The following is a 19,737-nucleotide window of genomic DNA, read 5'->3' as shown; positions in this document are numbered from 1 at the left end:
GTAAAAAAGTGTCAAAAGTGGTTTAATCAAGAAAGGAAAGACAAATGTCTGTGTTTTAAGGAACATTACAGACTTATGTGATGTGTCTTCATTTTCCTGAACTTTGCTCCTTCATTGATTTTAAGGTGATGTTTACTGGAACTAAATGATAAACAAAGTCAAAACACACGGGAATAGTATAAATGACAGAGGAAAACAATTTCACCAGGTTTTATTATTTTGTACAAATGTACATATTTAACGCTCATTGACTCACTTATCTTCCTTAAGTATTTAAAATTTGGCTATTAGTGGCACATTCAGGATCTTTAAGATTTTGGTCGTCATTTAAAGCGAATAATACTGAAACGCTTGTATTTAAGTGTTGATTTTTTTTTCCTCTCTCTTTTGTATGAAATGAAATTATGTCATCACACAAACATGATTTGAAGAGGTTTAAACTTTAAATAAGAGGTTCACCCAAACTGAGGCCACAAACGTCACCGACAACTGTGTGCTCTGTTAACGTGTGTTTGTGTGTATTTTTGTTATTTTTAACATGGTTCAGATTCTCAAAAGAAAACATGTATAGACAGAGTTTATTCTGACAGGAAAAGACTTAAAATACAGAAGTTGTGTTGTGTTTGTTTGATAAAAACAAACATCCCACAGTGTGTGTGTTTTGTTGTTTCTGGCTCCTCAGTGTTTCTGGTTTAAGCCGTTAATGAGGAGTTAAGTTAGTAAATCTTCACAAGTCTGTAAACACACCGATAGGTCAGTGTGTCTCAGTGTGTGTGTGTTTCAGGTATTACTCGTGTTGTGAGGACCTAAATCTGTTTACATACAGTCACATGACAGGGACTTTTCGTCCTTATGGGGACAAAGATTTGGTCAGGATGAGGTTAGATAAAGGAGTCTCACAGGCAGCACAACCTTACGTCAGTAAAATCTGGATTTTCTGTTTTAAGGGTTAGGTTAGTGCTAGTTATGGTTAAGGTTAGAGTAAGTCTGCGGGAAATGAATGCAAGTGTAATGTCCTCTGAAGTCATGGAAACGAGACTGTGTGTGAGAGTGTGAGGGTCATTGTGTTAAAGAAGCAACAGATGGTAACACACACACACACACACACACAGAGGAGAAAAGTTGAAATGAGCAGAGAGACGTTTGTATAAAGATGAGTTTTGGGGGCGGGGATCACTGACCTCACTCACTCTCACTGTTTGTGTCGTCATCAGCAGTTTTACTGTAGAAACCTTTATTTTTTTGCTCTGGAGGTCAAATCTTTTTCTTTTATCGTTCTTAAAAGGTTTTCCGTGTGTATAAGACCTTTAGAGAGCTGTCGCTTCTCCTGCTACAACAACAACACAGCACAGCTGTCTGTGAAAGTGTTTAGTTTGTTTACGACGCTACAAGATCAACAGTGATGAGTCAGTATTTCACTTGGAACGGGAACGGGAATTTTATAGAAACCAAACTACAAAACAGAGAAAGATTTCTAGCACGTGGACTGTGTCATGACATTGGGAAATGTCTATTGTCGTGTTGCATTCACACCGGACGTCTCCGAGTTGACTACTATACGTTCCACTTAATTTTATGTTGTCTGTGCACATGGATAAATAGAATTTCTCACAGCAGAAGTCGCTAAAATGCTATTGTGAATGGACGCAAACATCACTTGGACTAGCCGTTGTTAGCAATACCAGTTGATAACAACATCCTTAACTTTTGCGGATATTGTCCACGGATAAATATGGAACAGTACCACGTGTATGACTGATTTAGTGTGAAATAAATAAGACAGAAGTGCTATTCATCATAAAAGTAGCAGATTGATTGATATCATTGGCAGCCATCTTGGAACCCTGTTTCTACGACTTTTTGATTTCTTGTTGAAATGTCCATCTAGGAACTGAGACATTCCGACAGAAATGCTAGTTTGGCTTTATTTTCTGTGGCAGAGTTACCAGTATTGTTACCATGGATACAGTGTTTTTTACAGTTTCTCTGCAAGAGCTTTGGCTTATATAAAAATATGGACACGTTAACATCGTCTCCGTTGGTTTGGTTTCAGGTTTCTCTGCGTAAACAGGAGATCGCCGACCGCCTGAACGCCTGGATCATCTTCAACGAGAAGAACAAGGAGCTGTGCGAGTGGCTGACGCACATGGAGAACAAGGTGGTGCACGACTCCGACCTCAACATCGAGGAGATGGTGGAGAAGCTCAAGAAGGTCAGGAGACACGCCCACAGTCACCAGGGGGCTAAATTACCCATGTTTAAATACTGATTATGAGTTTTGAGTTTAAATCAGAGCAAAGTTTCTGCGTGAAAGTTTGTTTTTGTGCCACTATTTCAAATTTGCCACCACGTTGCTGAGTCATGTGGTCGGTCCTGACCGTCCGAGGTTTTCAAAACAAAACTGTGAATTCCCGCCCGATTGTTTGGGAGACGACAGCTGTTTGAGCCGCAGCAGGACCACGCTGGTTTGTTTTGTGTCCAACGCTGGGCCTTTTCATTTGTTCCTGTGTGTGTGTGTGTGGGGGGGGTGGGTGGGGGCAGTCCTCCTGACTCCCAGGCAGAGGTTTTAAATCATGTCAAGCCTTAGAGCTTTAAATTTAGTGGTTTTCCCTGTAACTGGGGCTTTGTTACTTTCTGGAAAACTTCCAAGTTTTGCTATTAAGGGAAGAAAAAGTTGTTTTGTTTTTAGGACAAAACTAAAAATAATACATTTTTATTTAAGATATTATGTTTAGATGGTAGTTTAGGCTTAATTTGTATTATTTATTTATTTATTTTTTGTAATCTCTTTCAGTTGCTATAAAAGTCTGACACAAAGGTCCGACTTCATTGACAAACTCACTCATGGAGACCTTTGGTGCGACTCACTCGCTGCAACAGGAAAAGATACACATCATCAAAGTGGCAGACAATCACGTTTTGGGTCAACATGAGGGCAGGACATTTGTTCCCTGGTTCACTGTAAATTACCAAAAAAAAAATGTCTCGAGGGATATTTACGGACATTAGTCTTCTCATATATGCAGATGAGATTGTAATCTGTAGTGACTGGAGGCAGCAGAGACTGACTGTTGATGGATGTTTAGAACTGCTCATTATCTGGCAGACTGACTGCCAAAAAGTGAGCCGTTAGCTGATAGCTAAATAGTGGAGATTGACTGCCAAATAATGAGCCGTTCCCTGTATCCAGCAGCAGACTGACTGCCAGATTTTTCCCATCTATGATGCTTGTGGACACTTTTGTGCAGGTCTGAGAGCAGCTTTACAGAAGTAAAGTGTTTGCAGTAAATGTTAACTTTCTTCTTCTTTCTCTGCTGCTCGTTAATCAGGACTGTATGGAGGAAATCAACCTCTTCAGTGAGAATAAAACGCACCTGAAGCAGCTCGGAGAACAACTCATCATCGCCAGCAACAAGACAAAGGCGACGGAGATCAACGACAAGCTGAAGGACATCAACGACCGCTGGCAGCATCTGTTCGACCACATCGAGGCCAGGTAAGAACTGAGAGCACAGACTGGTCTTTGTGTCGTTTGTTCTGCTGCAGCAGCAGACACTCACGCACAAGCTTTCACTTTTTTATTTACTAAAGTGGGTTTGAAGTGGCCTCACACGAAACATCTTTTCTTTTGCGTCTTCAACATGTTTGACGTCTTGAAAGTGTTCAGTTGAGACTGAAACACGTGTGGCTCCGTTATTATAGCTGCTATTCTACTGCAGATTAAAGCGGAGGAGCTCAGAGCTCACAGATGATGTTTTTATTAATCCATAAATGCAGAGTGAAAGGGAAGCTCCTGAAAAATGTTTGTCCAGCAGCTTAGAGCCACTTTACTCCTCATCTGCATGAGACAAAGCAGCGCTATGCTTCGTGACAGACAAGAGGATGTAAACATTTCGGATTTCGGACCGTTCCAAAGAAGTAGTAAAGCTCAGGCCTGAAAGTTTCGCCTTCACTTTTTTGAGGTCCTCCATATGCCGTGATCAGACTGCACGTGGTATTTTTGTCTTATTGAGACGCTCTCTCCGTTCATCGCTGCCTACCTCCATCACCGCTGCACACTGGAAATGTGTCAGTCGCGACCAAATCGCTTGAAAATTGGCCTGAATTGGTTGTCGTCTGAGTAGAGTTGTCTTGCTAGACAGTGATGTGTGACAAGTCATTATTATTTCTTTCTTTGATAACTTGAGAACTTTCCCGTCGTCAAACAGCTCAGTGATTGTGGGAACTGATCATTCGGCAAATGTGGACAGATTTGATGTTTCGCTGATGACGACGTTGCAGAAACTCACAGAAACTCCGGAGCAAAGTGAAGTGAGTGGGAGCAGATGGGTGAGGGGGATGGTGGTGACTTATCCTGCATGAGAGCGACTTAGATCGACCATATGGTCACTGTGTGGTGACTCTGGCTGTTCTGTCTCGACAGTTCAGCGTGGAATTTGTCGTTATTAAGAGTGGATTGGTCATCTTCATCATCGTTTTTGTCCAGTTCACAAGACTAAAGTATTGGTTATTATACTGTAGATTAACTTTAGTCAGTGAAAACTGCAATTTTGCTCTTTGACTGACTTTTGCAGCTGGAATCGAGTCACTTTGTAATCCAGTCGCTCTCCTGCACCAAAGTCCATTGGAAAAACTAGCGATTTTATCTCACAGGGACACAAGGAAAAGCTGACTTTTAGCCGCTCACCTCATAAAATCTATGTTTTCTTACATATACGATATCTTAAGAACACGTTCACGTCTTTATTTCACTGTTAGACAGACTTTTCCAACAGGAAACTGAAGTTTGTAAACCACTCACTCTCCCACACCAAAGCCCATAGAGAAAATCAGTGTTTTTAACATCGCAACACACAGGAGTTGTTGATCCACTGCTGCCTCCATCACTAACTTCAAATGTCTTGATTTGTCAATTCGCCATTTAAAATCCTTCCCCTGGATTTAACTCAGTGACACACAGTGACCACACGAGGCAGCAGTAGACCAGCAGCTCCCGTGTCCCCGCAAGCTTAAATCACTGATTTTCTCTATGGGCTTTGGTGTGGGAGAGTGAGTGGTTTACAAACTTGTGTTTAACAGTGAGATAAAGACGTGAACATGTTCTTAAGATACTGTAGACTTAAACTAGATGTTATTAGATGAGTCTCATCACATCTCAACATGTTTGAGGTGTTTGGTGACTGTTTTGTGAGCGACGCGGTTCCACTGACAGAAGAATTGTGTGGACAAACTGTCCACACGTCCCTTTAGAATGTTACAGTGAACACAGCCTGTGAATGGGTAAAGAGGCCAAAATTTACAGTATGGGCAAAACTGGTTGAAGGATGAGGGTCAGTGTCATGGCTCAGACTTCTGTCTTTAACAATAGAAGGGGGACACGAGTGGAGAGGGAGCTCTGCCCTCCTCCTCCTCAGGGACTGACCAGTATAATGAGGTTAAGCCTGTTCATGAGTCGCTGCTGAGGCACGAGCCTCACTGCTGTGGTGGAATGTGCAGCTGTCACTGTGAAACCGTCAAACTGTCACCGTCAACGCTCAGCTTCATCCCAACGGTCAAAATGAATCCAGCACTTTTTCAAAGGGCAGTTGATGCGGACGTTGAATACAAAGTATGGAGTGCTCTTCTAGTCTTGATGACCACTCAAAGCTTCTTCAGCCATTCACACCCATCCACTCACTGCATGTAGGATTCTTTGTTTTAAGGGATAAACAAGAATCTTTTGTAAATATCCAGGACGATATTCCCCGTAACGTAAAATTAACTTCAATCATCTAATTATGAGATACTTTTCCACTATACAGTCCTGGTCTGGGGTAAACTCTGGTTGTACCATGTCAAGGTTTAAAAATGTACTTTTATTCATGGGATACATCTAATTAAATGCATTTATTAAGCACATTTAAAACAACGTAAGTGTTGTACAGCGGTAAAGCAAACATTTAAGTTGCGCTTCCATCCCGGTGCGGTCCAGTATGGAGTGGTAAAGTCCTGGGTCGGGCTTGCGCTTGGACACGTAGCATGACATTGAGTGCGACAGGACGGAAAACATGGGAGGACGTCCGGCACGACCGTACCACACCATGTCTCTCTGGTGCAGACCGGAACGGTCGGTGCTGGTTGTTTTGGGGAATGAATCGGTGAAGCACCCAGCACGAGCTCAGCGCTGTCGCAGTCCTGCAGGAGTGTGTCACATGTTTGAATAAGCACTGATGTCACTTGTCCATGTCCGTGTCCACCGCGTCCCTCAGCTCTTTGTCTAAGTTACGGCAGATCACCGCTGAGGTCCGAACCGTCAAGGGGGATTAGACGCGTTGACACTGTGTCGCCGCTCGTCTTTGTCCCTCAAAACAAACCAGCCCGCTGCCTCGCTCGGTCCAGCAGCTGCCGTCTGCTGACACGAGCCTTTGTGCCGCTGGGCCCTCGGGCCTCGGGGGCCGCCGGGGGCCGCTGTCCTCCCTCGTCATTGTCTGTGTAAGACGTAATCTCCCCCTGTCCTCGTCCTCCTCACACCTGGTCCATGTCTCTGCAGTTGTTTGTGGACAGTTAAAAGAGATGAAGTGAGCATAGCGGTCAGACTCGGCTCTCTCCCTGAGAGGCAGTAAATGTGGTCGTCATGGTGATGATGACACGGGGTTTTCTCTGAGAGATGGAGCGGCGAGACACCTGAGCTCATGTCCTGTGTGTGTGGTGCATCATATGATACGTGACTCTTTTTAAAATGTCATGAAATCAGCAGCCAGTGGTGCAATCTGTGAAAGTGATGATTCAGGTGATTTTCAGATATAACCAGAGACACAGGAGCTGTTGATCCACTACTGTGAGTTATTTTGTGAATTTAGTGTTTGAAATCATTCGTTCACATGAACGTCAGTGACACAAAGTGACCACACGAGGCAGCAGTAGACCAGCAGCTCCTGTGTCCCCGCGAGCGGAAATCTAAAGTTTGTAAAACACTCGGTCTCCATGAGTGATTTCAGCTCACAGGGACACAGGAGCTGCCGGTGTGTGGAGTGTGTGTCAGAACCACTTGAAATACCCTTTTAAGACCAGACAAGACTTTCAGACAATCAGAGGCAATAAATGATGGTAAAAATAAGACAATTAAAAGCAAAACCTTTAAAAAAATATAAAGATCTTAACATGATTTACCCCTTTCACCACAGACGACATTTAAAAACATTTTGAAACAGAGCAGACGTTTTTTTTTCCTGCAGGTGTCAAACGTCACATCAGATTTGTGGTTTTTCCTCTTTTCGGAAATAAAAAGCCTCGGCAAACGTTTACGGAACAAGCGCTCGCACGTCGTCGCTGTACGAGCTGGAAGACACTGACACTTTAATGTCTTTTCTCCTGCAGAGCTGCAGATTTACGTCTTTATTTTCTCCCGCTCTTCTGTCCTCCTCTCTGTTTACTCCTCGTCCTCCACCTGCTGCAGCTCTCAGTCCACACACACACACACACACACACTAATTACATTAATAAATAACGTGTGTGTGTGTGTGTGTGTGTGTAATGGAAGAAGGTAGCAGATGGACTTTTTCCAGACACAGATTTCCTGCTGGGGTTTTTGTCATTTACAGTAATGTTAGTTAACAGACAGCTGGGCCTGTAATCTGCACCTGTAATCTGCACCTTTAATCCACTCATCATCTGGAATAACTTTTTTTGGTTTAAATTTAACCTAAAATAATGTTATATTAAGTTTTTTGTTAAATAAATAAATAAATAAATACTTAGTAGTGAGTAATATATGTTTTTTAATGTCATCTTTAGTTAATTTATATTTGATAGTGTAAAGCTGACCAGATTTTATTTTCTTCATGCACAGCTGTCACTCAGCCAAACTTCCTTTCAAAATAAAAAATATCACTCACAGTCATTATTGTTAAAGAATAAGACACCTGTTTTTATGATTATTACTTTCATTCTGTTAGTTAGCACATTTTTTAGTTAGTTTTAGTCATTTCACAACTTTGGTAAAAACATTAGCGGTGACAGGAAGTAGAAATGATTTGGTTTTTAATGATTTCCTTGTTTTATGGCAAAGAAAAGAGAAAATATTCACATTTAAGAAGCTGAAAAATCACAGATACTGGTTTTAATTATTGGGAGAAAAAAACCCACGTTTAATGGATTATCAGAATAACTTGTGGTTCATTCAGTTATTAGTTCTAAGTTTCCTCGTCCTTTCTTACCAATGATGAAGTTTGTGTTACTGAATCATTTCCTGCTGAGTCAGAGCTGCTATTCTAAGCAGTTTGAAACTAAAACATAAAATAAAAAAATATTCCAGCTCTAATCTTAATCTAAAACCTCTGCATGTGGGATTAAGGAGGATCACTTTGTTTTTTTATGATTATTGTTGTTCATGTCTGTGTTGCTCTGGGCTCCTGGTTGTCATGGAAACACACAAAGTCAACAGTTCACGTTTAGTGGGACGTTTGTTCAGTTGCAGTACGCATCTTCACCACTAGGAGCGGCTAAATCTGACACACTGGACGTTTACGTGACACGTGAGCTTCTTCAAGTGTTTCAATTCAGACTTTTTCAGGTTAATATTGTACATTTTTTACTTTTAAATTCTTCATATTTTTTTGGATTTTAAATGATTATTTAAAGATTATTTATATAAAGTTGGAGGAGGAGGAGAGAGGATGAAGAGGAGGAGGAGGTGTTGATGGACTGCAGCTGGAGGGAGGGAGGGGCTTATTAGCGGACGAGCTGTCATCAAGGACGAGCCTCCTCACCAGCCTGTAAGTACCTCTGCTCCTGATCCACAACCTTCATCCTCCTCATCATCCTCATCTTCCTCTTGATCCTGGTCGTCGTCATGGCAGCAGCAGGCGTGAGGATGAGGAGGAAGACGAGTGAAACGAGGAGCAGATAATTTTGTTTTGATGTGAAGAGAAGAAGCAGGAGGAGAGATGGAGAGATAAAGGGGGAGGGGCCAGGCTTAGTCAGTGCAGGCGCGCGTGTGTGTGTGTGTGCGTGTGTGTGATAGCAGCAGCAGTAGCAGCATGTGTATGACGTCACTGATGTTGTTCTTCCGCCTCCATCTACTGCCACGTCTGCACATGTTGTAGAGACACACACACACACACACACACAGCTACATACCACTATAGGAAGAGGATTACGTGATATAAGATGTTTTTTACCATAATATTCTGTTAAATTTCACAATTATAACAATACTGTGATTATATTGTTACTGTATTGTCATGTTAAATGTTACCTACATATGCTGTGTGTGTGTGTGTGTGTGTGTTTACTTGCTGGTGTATATTCCCTGCATTTTATTTATCGCCAGCCTATACAACAGCCTCGTAATCATGGCACAATAATATAAATATATAGTTACAGTATTTATGATAGAAATGTAAAATGATAATATACATGTATAGATAGGAATAGGTTTAGAGCATGAAATTCATAAAAAGAGGATTCAACTAATTTTATAATACAACTATAAAGTTATAATAAAGATACATATATCAGATAAATATAGTTTGAGTCTCAAGTGACTTTTTAATTGTTTAAATTAAGAATACATTTTTTCTGTGACTGTCGTTGATGAGAGACAGGCTCCGCCCACTGATCAAGTGGCCTACGTTCATGTACAGTACACACACACACACACACACACTTGTAGGTGGATTGTGGTGGAATCCTCTCAGTCACATGACTGTGTGTGTGTGTGTGTGTGTGTGTGTGTGTGTGTGTGATGTAGGTCACAGTGCTGGAATGTGGTCACATGTGGGTCAAACTAAGCTTCAGTCGTGTTTTCCCACACTGTGTCTGTGATTGTCACCGTGGACACGCCCACACTGTGTCTGTGATTGCCACCGTGGACACGCCCACACTCTGTGTCTGTGATTGTCACCGTGGACATGGACACGCCCACTCGTGGTTTCTGCATCTGATAACACAAACTCTCTGACACTACAATCCTGGGCCTGATCCCTGAACTGTGGACAAATCCTCTGCCGTGAGCACATGAATGTGAATATTATATCAAAACAACACATCTGAGAACATCATTAAATGGAGGTTTAATCGGTTAATCGGTTAGGAAAACCGACATCTAAAAAGATAAAATAGAAACAAAGCTCAGTTTCCTGTCGTCATCAGCGACGTGTCATCTTTTCCATGATGTCGGTTTTTTTTTTTATCAGTTATTAGTGATATTTTAGCCTTTGATCTTTCATACAAGTCACAGAGATACAGAGTCGTACAGGACGATGAGCAGCTGACATTTAACGTGCATTTTTCTCAGAAATCAAGTAAGAAGACACGATAAGGTCCTTTACGTGGGATTTATGAGGCTCTAAAAATGTTAATATTCACTAGAATCCACTGGGTTTAAAGTCAGACTCTTGTCGTAAAAAAAAACCTTTCAAAAATGGTTTAAAAGTTAAGATGTTATCGTTATTTATTTGACAGAAATAACAAACTGAATTCCCTCTTTTTTATACGTGATCACATTTGAGCCGGATCACTCGACGCTTAAACTCTGTGACGACACATTTCCATCTCAGAGTCGGCAGAAGTATAAATTTACACGTTCCTATTACACACAACAAGAATATCTGTGGATTTAAACGCGACCGTCCTGGATTACACTGCCGGATTATACTGCTCTTCTTTGTCCTTATATTGATTTCAAATGTGTATTTTGTGTATTGTTCCATTCTTTAACCCCCGAGTTTGAAACACTATTGTTAACGCTGTTTTCAACTGAACTTTGAGTTGGAAAATAAGCATAAAATAGACAGTTGTGTGCGCAGCGTATGTCTGCCGAGCTTTTCTGAATGAATCGTTCTGAGAGCGTGACGCGACGTCTCGTGTGTTTGCTGCTGCTGCAGGGTGAGGAAGCTGAAGCAGACGCTGGTGACGGTGCAGCAGCTGGACAAGAACATGAGTCGCCTGAGGACGTGGTTGTCTCGCGTCGAGGCCGAGCTCGCCACGCCGCTGGTGTACGACGTCTGCCACGGCGACGAGATCCACAGGAAGCTGGTGGAGCAGCAGGTCAGAGGTTAAACTAATCCACAGATTATTATATATTTCACTTTTCATATTCCATATTCCGATTTATGTTGAGTCAAGTCAACTTTATTTAGATGTGTGTTGTGTTATGGAGCACATTTAACAAACAAGTGCTTTACAGAGTGTTGTACAAGGTTTAAAACATGAAGTAAAACAGTAAAATAGTGACACATTACAAGAATAAACTGGTACAAACTAGATAGAATTGTCCTGAAGTGAAGGTCAAAGAGAAGAGGTCGGTCTGAAGAGCTTTAAAAAGCAATAATAAAATGTTCAAATCACTCCTGAAAACAATAGGAAGGCAGTGGAGGGAGGAGCCATGCAATGCTGTCATTTGTATTAAATGTAGATTTCTAACAGTGAAAGGTCTGCAGTTCTTTGACCTCTAAACCTGTTCAATCTCATATGATATCCAGCCCACAATCACCATCAGACCTTTTAATGCAATCTGCAGGTTGTCCAGCAGAGGACGGTGGTGTTCTGGTGTTTTAAAGTGAAAATGTCATCGATGCTTAAGTCATGAACAACATCTGCCGACAGCTCGTAATCACGTGAGACTGTCGCGGTCAAGTCTCACGTGATTTGCACACCGGAAACAGTTATTTAGAAAAAGTGTTTTATTTTATCAACATTGAATTGATATGAATTGAGGGAAATAAGAAAGAAAGAAAGAAAGAAAGAAAGAATTGAGATGACAGAAGGAAGGAAAGTAAAAAGAAAATAACAAATTAAATGACAGAGAGAAAGGAGAGCGAACATGACGATCGCAAAGTTAGAAGAAAAACAAGATGGAAAGAAAGAATCAAAATGACAAAACGTTTGGAAGAAAATCAAAAGAGAAAGAAAACAATGAAATGAACAATGAAAACCACAAATTTAAAAGAAAGAAAGAAAGAAAAAGATATAAATATAAGTACATAGACTCGTGTGTCTTCAGAGGAACATGGAGGAAAAAGTCAAAGACGATAAAATGTAACAGTTTTATTTTTGTCATTGACTTTTTATTGATTTTTGATTTTATATACAAACAAAACAAAGAACATGAAGAGCTTTAGACGAGTGCAATAACATCAGGGAAAGTAGAGATGTACACAAAGAGACTCATAAACACCAGCAGACATGAGCGCAAGCAACAATGAGAGTAGATAAATAAAAGTATTAATGGTGGACTAATCATATGTAGAAAAATGTGTAATCCACTTTTGCCGATTGTCAATAAATACCTCTTTTTGTGCTCTCAGGTTGAAAGTAATTCTTTCCATCACAAAGATGTTGTGCACAATATCAATCCATTCATCTACACTAGGTGTCTCCCTCTATTGATTTCTTACAAGACACCAACATGTAACAGTTTTTAAAGTTGTTAAAGTTCAGAAAAAACACAGGATCTTAGAAACTTGAGGAAACAAAGTGTTTGATTCACTCAAACCTGTTTCTGTCGTGAGTGAGTGAGTGAGTGAGTGACTGAGTCTGAGTGAAGGAGTAAAACTGTCACTGAGCTGAGAGAAGATAAATGCACCGCAGACAGACAGGAGACAAATGGACTTCAGACACTTTGACAAATGGACGTCTGGAGAAAAAGTTGACGTGGAAGCGAAGAAAAAAATAATCAGCCGAGAAAAAGAAAAGATTAGAATTTTACAACCTGGTTTGTGAAGAGAAAGAAAATCAATTTAAAGCAAATAATGTTGTCCAAGGAAAGAAAGAATAACTGATTTACACAAAATGACTCATTCACTCTGTCACATTAGTTTAGTGCCCCCTAATGGTGTAATTTCAAGTCAGCAAATCATGCACAATTAAAAATGTACTGAGTAAATTTTATTTATTTAAAAACACTTTTCAGACAGAAACGTGTAAAAATAACACAAGTCCAATATAAATATACAATTTAAAGCTTCAGAAGAATCTGCCTTAAATCAGGGATGAGATGTAAAAAAAGAAAAAGGGAATAGTTCCACAATAGCTGATAAAATGAATAGAAAAAATGTGAAGAAATGTAATAAATGTGTACGGATAAGACACAGAAGAACGGAGTGACAATTATTTGATTGTTTTAAATGTTATTTCAACACTTTTCTGTGCATATGACCAATTGAACAAGTCCGGACATTAAAGTAAAGTCATTATTCTGAATAATCAAATAATGTGAATAGTGTGAATCGAGACGTTTTAAAGAACAAAATAAACGGGAAAAAACATCAACAACAACGAAAAAGAAAAATCAGTCCATTAGTGGACGAACGACTGAATCAGCAGGGGACTTACCCGTCGCCATGGCAACACAGAGAACAGTAACTATGGACTCAGAGGAAACTACAGACAAAGAAAAAATAATAATAATAATCACTATATTCATATAAATGTATCCATTTTTATCTCTACAAACTGCAAATGTATCAGTTTCAGGATCAAATAATGATTTCATTTCAGTCATTTCACTTTTGTTTATATTTGTTCCACATACTGTGTTTGTATATATACATATATGTGTATGTTTCCATGTCCCATGACGTCCCTGTTGTGTTCAGGACCTGCAGCGTGACATCGAGCAGCACTCGGAGAGCGTCGCGTCCGTGCTGACGCTCTGCGACGTCCTGCTCCACGACGCCGACGCCTGCGGCGACTCTGAGAACGACACCGTGCAGCAGACGACGCGGAGTCTGGACCGACGCTGGAGGAACATCTGTGCCATGTCCACGGAGAGACGCATGAGGTGAGAGGAGACGCAACTGGAGACACACGTAATCCAAAACACTCCCTCATGACGTATCAAAATGACATTGTTTTGATATATTATTGATTGGTAATCCCAGATATCTGATGTTTGGTAAGATATCTCATGTGATTGATTGTTGATTATTGTGAAGAAGAGACTCAACTGAGACTAAACTGAATTAATGTAAATCTTGTTGTTGTTGTTGTCGTCAGGATCGAGGAGACGCGGCGTCTCTGGTCTAAATTCCTTGACGACTTCTCTCGCTTCGAGGACTGGCTAAAAAACGCCGAGGTCACCGCGGCGACCCCGGACTCCGCCGACGTCCTCTACACCAGCGCCAAGGAGGAGCTGAAGAAGTTTGAGGTCGGTTGCCATGACAATCGAGTTCAGTCCATTTGATTAATAACAGCCGGAAATAAGTAAATAAATAACCCTGATCGCGTTTGCGTCTCCGCCTCTGTCTCATGTCTCCGCCTCTACAGGCGTTCCAGCGGCAGGTCCACGAGCGTCTCACGCAGCTGGAGCTGGTCAACAAACAGTACCGACGTCTGGCCCGGGAGAACCGCACCGACGCCGCCTGCAGACTGAAGGCGATGGTGCACGAGGGCAACCAGAGGTGGGAGGAGCTGCAGAGGAGGGTGACGGCCGTTCTGCGGAGACTGAAGGTGAGGACGCAGAGGGAGGAGCTACACGACATAGATGTGGATATAAAGAGACACAGTTAAAACAGCTGCTTTATTTCTTTGGCTTTTTAACGTCAAACGAATACAAATGAACACGACATAGACTTTGAATATGGTCAAATTCTGCTATAAAACTAATAACGAGGCTACAAAGTGTTAAGAAGTGACTCTTTGAAATAGAATGTTGTCGTTCATCACAGATCTGAGGATCTCCAGAATCTAAGACCAGATCTTGTCTCATGTCAATATATAGACATCATTTGAAAAGGTTGTTTATTGAGATTAAAACCAGACACTAATTTAAAGCTGAGCCTGATTTAAGACACTGAGGAACAAATGTTGCTGATTATATTTATATTTTGTCAATTTAATGTAATTTTAACTCGATATATGTCTAATCTTTAGTGTATTTCACAAAGTTAATATAATAAATACGATGATTATCAATGTAAAACCGTACAAGTTTATCAGTGTTAAATATGGTCAAAATCTACTATGACACTGAAACTAAACTAAAAGAAGGGTTATCAAGGGAGATTTAAAAATGTACACATTTAATATAAAATACAATGTCATATTTTGAAATCAATCTTTGTATAATATTTAGTGTATTTCACTCATTTTTATAATAATATGATTGTAATCGATGCAAAAACGGCATTTAAAATCGTCACAGACAGATTGTGATGGAGATCAGAATCAGAAATGAAACTTCACTGCAGATCACATCAGATCAGCTGATCAGTCTCCTCCTGCTCGTGGCTCCGCCCCTAATCCGCCGGGATTTGGGTCAATGTCTGAGACGGCGACAGGAAAGAGTTTTGTCATCACAGCGGACGGAGGACGTTTCCGTTTCCTTCTAAAGAGACGGACGTGTCATCAGTAACATCAGGAAAAACAAAACCAGAAAAGAAAAACACTCCAAATGGATCAAAATCCCATTTGTCATCGTCTTAATTCATCTTATGTGTACATTTAAACTAACCTTTAACAATATTAAAGTGTTTGCTGTCACGTGACATTTTTACAAGGAAACACAACAGTGACCCTTGTGAAAGATCTCATCTCTTCAACTTTATGCCACTGTTTGACAGACTTTTCAGACGTTTGTAAACCTCTCACTCTCACTCATTACATTACATCACATGTCATTTAGCAGACGCTTTTATCCAAAGCGACTTACAAAAGTGCATTTAAACATTTGGGTACAAATAAGAGCTAGAAGTAAGTAAGAGCTTCAAGTAGATCAAACTATGAAGTGCTAGTCATAAGTGCGATGTACAAGTTTTTTGGTTTTTTTTGTCGTCTTAGTCGAGGTAGAGTCGGAACAAATGTGTTTTTAGTCGGCGTCGGAAGATGTGGAGGCTTTCAGCTGTCCGGATGTCGATGGGGAGCTCGTTCCACCATTTGGGAGCGAGGACAGTGAACAGTCTCGAGTTCTGCGAGTGCCTCTGCGATCCTCTCAGTGAGGGAGCAGCGAGCCGGTTTGTCGATGCAGAGCGGAGTGGGCGGGCTGGGGTGTAGGTTTTGATCATGTCCTGGATGTAGGCTGGACCGGATCCGTTTGTAGCATGGAACGCAAGCACTAGAGTCTTGAAGCGGATGCGAGCAGCTACAGGAAGCCAGTGAAGGGAGCGGAGGAGGGGTGTAGTGTGGGAGAACTTTGGTAAGTTGAAGACCAGTCGAGCTGCTGCATTCTGGATGAGTTGCAGAGGTCGTATGGCGCATGCAGGAAGACCAGCCAGGAGGGAGTTGCAGTAATCCAAGCGTGAGATGACAAGAGCCTGGACCAGAACCTGTGCCGCCTTCTGGGTTAGAAGAGGCCGAATCCTTTGGATGTTGTGCAACATGTATCTGCAAGATCTAGCTGTTGCAGCAATGTTGGCAGTGAGGGAGAGATGGTCGTCAAGTGTCACACTCTTTACTCTTTACAAACTTCAGATTCCTGTTGGAGAAGTCTGTCTCACAGTGACATGAAGCACATTTCTGACTTTTATTTGAATGTAAATGCTTTAAAGTGTCATTTCTTTGAATGGTTTGGCAGATGAAATCAAAAAGTACTCAAAGTAAGTAGAATCTTTGTAGTGTATTTGGCAACACTAAGATTCAGTACAGTATTGCAGTATTTGAGTATGTAGATATGTTTTCTAATCCAAAGATTTTGAAGTCCAATTATCCCCATGAGTGTTTGATTCTGCGTGTACTGCTCAGTGTTTTAGTCGTGACGCTGTTGTCTGTCCGCAGCACTTCACGTCTCAGAGAGAAGACTTTGAGGGGACTCGTGAGGGGATCCTGGTGTGGCTGACGGAGATGGACCTGCAGCTCACCAACGTGGAGCATTTCTCCCAGAGCGACGTCGAGGACAAGATGAGACAGCTGGACGTACGTCTCCCCCGCTCTCTGACCTCATCGTTATGATTGTCTTCTGTGGACGTGTGTGTGTGTGTGACGTGTGGTTGTCGCTCTGCAGGGCTTCCAGCAGGAGATCACGCTCAACACCAACAAGATCGACGCCCTCATCGTGTTCGGGGAGAACCTGATCCAGAAGAGCGCTCCTCTGGACGCCGCGCTGATCGAGGACGAGCTGGAGGAGCTTCACTCGTACTGTCAGGAGGTGTTTGGTCGAGTGGCGCGCTTCCACCACCGACTCGTCAACAGACGCCCGGTCAGTGCCACCGTATAAGAAATGTCTTGTATTTGTCTTGTATACTGTGGTGGTTTGAAGGTTAGAAAGGTCAACAGAAGACCTTTATTTGTGTCATAGCACGTCGTCTTAAGAACAAGTCGGGCAAATGTCTGCTAAATGGGTCCAAACGTTCACTTGGATTCCTGGATTTCTTGTGTAGGAGGCGTCTAAAACTACATTCCGTCTGGAGGAAAGCCTCCAAGGAACCTTTGCGACATTGGTGCAAACATTCACTTGGACTCTTGGATGAACGGTGGCAGAATGAGTCCAAACAAATGTTGTTCTCCTTGTTAACGTCTCCTCTCTGCTTGTGTTCAGGTCCCGGAGGAGGAGGAGCAGGATCTGTCGGACCGGGACACAGACCTGGACGAGCCTCCAGATCTGACCGACGGGTCTGCGTGGAGAGAAACCAGGAGAAAGAAGAAGGAGGAGGAGGAAGACGTTTCAGCGGCGGGCGGAGTCTCGGCCGGACGTCAGGTCATGTGCCACCTACTGGCCCCTCCTCTGGAGCGGTCGGGGAGGGAGACCCCCGTCAGCGTGGACTCCATCCCGCTGGAGTGGGACCACACGGTGGACGTGGGAGGATCGTCACACGAGGAGGGCGACGACGAGGACGTCACCTTCTTCAGCGCTCTGTCCGGTAAGAAGAGAAACGTTAGTGTTGGTGTAGTGGAAGTGACGTTTCTACGGTGGCCTGGAAGTGCAAATCAACAGTCAATCAGCTGATCTTATACAGCAGCACTTCCTTTGAAACCCTGCCTTTCAAAATAAGGCTTTTTACGACTTCTTGTGTCAAATGTGGTCATAACGTTCACTGTGTTTGTGTAAAATCTGTCAAATAAGATAAATGATTTAATGTCTTTACAGAAGCCAAGTGTTTGCAGTTAAAGTATTATGTTAAATATCGTATGTGTCACTGTTACCTGATCTCGTCGGGGTCACTTCCATTTCCGTAAAGATTCTGCCTTTTGTTTGTTTGCGTTGAGATGTATTTATTTGTGTTAAAATTCCATTTATTTTTCAGTTGTGTGTATATTTTCACCATGTTTTACAGTTATTTAAAATAATATATATTTATACATATGTGTATATATATATGTATTCTGAGCTCTTTTTAAACGTGTTTGTCTTCAGTGAAGTCGCTGACAGACCCGCCCAGCTGGCACCAGCCCGATTCTCCACACAGGAAACGACGTTCCAGACAGAGCTGCAGTACTCCGTTCCACCAGCAGGGCTACGTAAGAACACACACACATGTGTACGTCGTGATGACATCATCACAGGTGTAGTAACATGGAGTGTGTGTGTGTGTGTGCAGGTGAAGCTGATGTCAGAGTGCAGCGGCAGCATCGACAGCGTGAAGAGAGTCAAAGTGATCCTCAACGACGAGGAGGAGGAGCCTGAGGAGGTGGGGCTAACCAGCAGCACGGCTGACCGACACGGCAGCACAGGTACGACAGAGATCTTCTCTGCAGCGAGATGCGTCACTCTGTGTGTGAGTGAGTTGTATCACTGTGTGTGTGTGTGTGTGTGTCGTCAGGTGTGATCCAGCGCTGGGAGCTGCTTCAGGCTCAGAAAGTCCATGCTGCGTCTGACGTCAGGCAGGACGTGGAGCAGTGGCAGAAGCTGAACTCTGACCTCTGTGACGTCACTTCCTGGCTGGAGCAGCTGCTGCCGGAGCTGGACGAGCTTCAGCGAATCCCAGCGTCCACCGACATCAGAGACGTGGAGGACAACGTCAGGAAACTGAAGGTAAGTTTCCATGGTTTGCTTTGATTTTTGAGTTTAGTTTGCAACTTTTATTTAACTCGTGGCGTTAAAAGAAAAAGACCTCAAAAATCTGCAGTGACTGAAATAATGTGATTAGATTTTATTTGTTATTTCACCAGGAAAATCTTCAGTTTTTATAAACATAAAATATTACACTCTGTATAATAAACATGTATCACTGCAGAAAGTAGCATGAAGAAGTAATCATAGTCTTTATTGATGTAGAAACTTTAAATTCAGATAGTAGTTTCAAAGTGAGTGGAGCTGTTGTTTACTTTGTAAATGTAAAGAGTAGTGAATGAAGAAGTCACTTTTTCTACTCAGAAGAATCACATTCATGTTTAAATGAAGTCCTGAGAGTTAAAGTGACTGTATTGACATAAGCTCCGCCCCCTGTGTGTCTCTGCTGCTGTGATCAGATGATGCAGAAAACCTTCAGCCGCTACAAAAGTCTCATGATCTCCGTCAACCTCAACGGCCGTCACCTCCCGCGCGGCGACAGCGGCGACCTGCAGGAGGCGCTGAGCGCCGCCAACGCCGGCTGGACGCAGGCGTGCGCCGGGCTGGAGAGCTGGGAGCGCGGGCTGCGCGCGGCGCTGATGCAGTGTCAGGTCAGACACAGACACACAGCGTTTACACAAGTGAACAGAGTACCCATAATCCTTTGCAAACAGTTAAAGAAACAATCATTTACATGCACAAATATTGAGAAGTTGTTATATGGAAGAAAAAAATCTTGTAATGAAAACTAACAGAGAAATGGTTTTTTTTTTTAGAAAGTACAGACAGTAATTGTAATTCTTTTTTCCCCCCTGTTGCCATGGTGACTAGTT

The 19,737-nt window shown here is 42.2% G+C and overlaps 1 protein-coding gene across 1 annotated transcript in view; it reads left to right on the top strand.

Moving 5' to 3' along the window:
• The window catches only part of LOC122783438 (nesprin-2-like), a 34,781-nt gene that overhangs the window by 12,595 nt on the left and 2,449 nt on the right, over positions 1-19,737 (top strand). Inside the window, exons 23-35 of the mRNA XM_044048231.1 lie at positions 2,054-2,212; positions 3,330-3,496; positions 10,866-11,028; positions 13,578-13,762; positions 13,978-14,128; positions 14,248-14,430; positions 16,693-16,830; positions 16,919-17,113; positions 17,453-17,774; positions 18,269-18,372; positions 18,453-18,585; positions 18,675-18,886; positions 19,324-19,515. Coding sequence (XP_043904166.1) covers positions 2,054-2,212; positions 3,330-3,496; positions 10,866-11,028; positions 13,578-13,762; positions 13,978-14,128; positions 14,248-14,430; positions 16,693-16,830; positions 16,919-17,113; positions 17,453-17,774; positions 18,269-18,372; positions 18,453-18,585; positions 18,675-18,886; positions 19,324-19,515 — 2,304 coding nt within the window. The remainder of the gene's footprint in view (positions 1-2,053; positions 2,213-3,329; positions 3,497-10,865; positions 11,029-13,577; positions 13,763-13,977; positions 14,129-14,247; positions 14,431-16,692; positions 16,831-16,918; positions 17,114-17,452; positions 17,775-18,268; positions 18,373-18,452; positions 18,586-18,674; positions 18,887-19,323; positions 19,516-19,737) is intronic.

Source organism: Solea senegalensis, linkage group LG16 (genome assembly GCF_019176455.1).
Source record: "Solea senegalensis isolate Sse05_10M linkage group LG16, IFAPA_SoseM_1, whole genome shotgun sequence".
Classification (NCBI taxonomy): Eukaryota; Metazoa; Chordata; class Actinopteri; order Pleuronectiformes; family Soleidae; genus Solea; species Solea senegalensis.
Note: the sequence above shows the minus strand (reverse complement) of the source record. Positions and strands in the feature narration are given on the sequence as shown.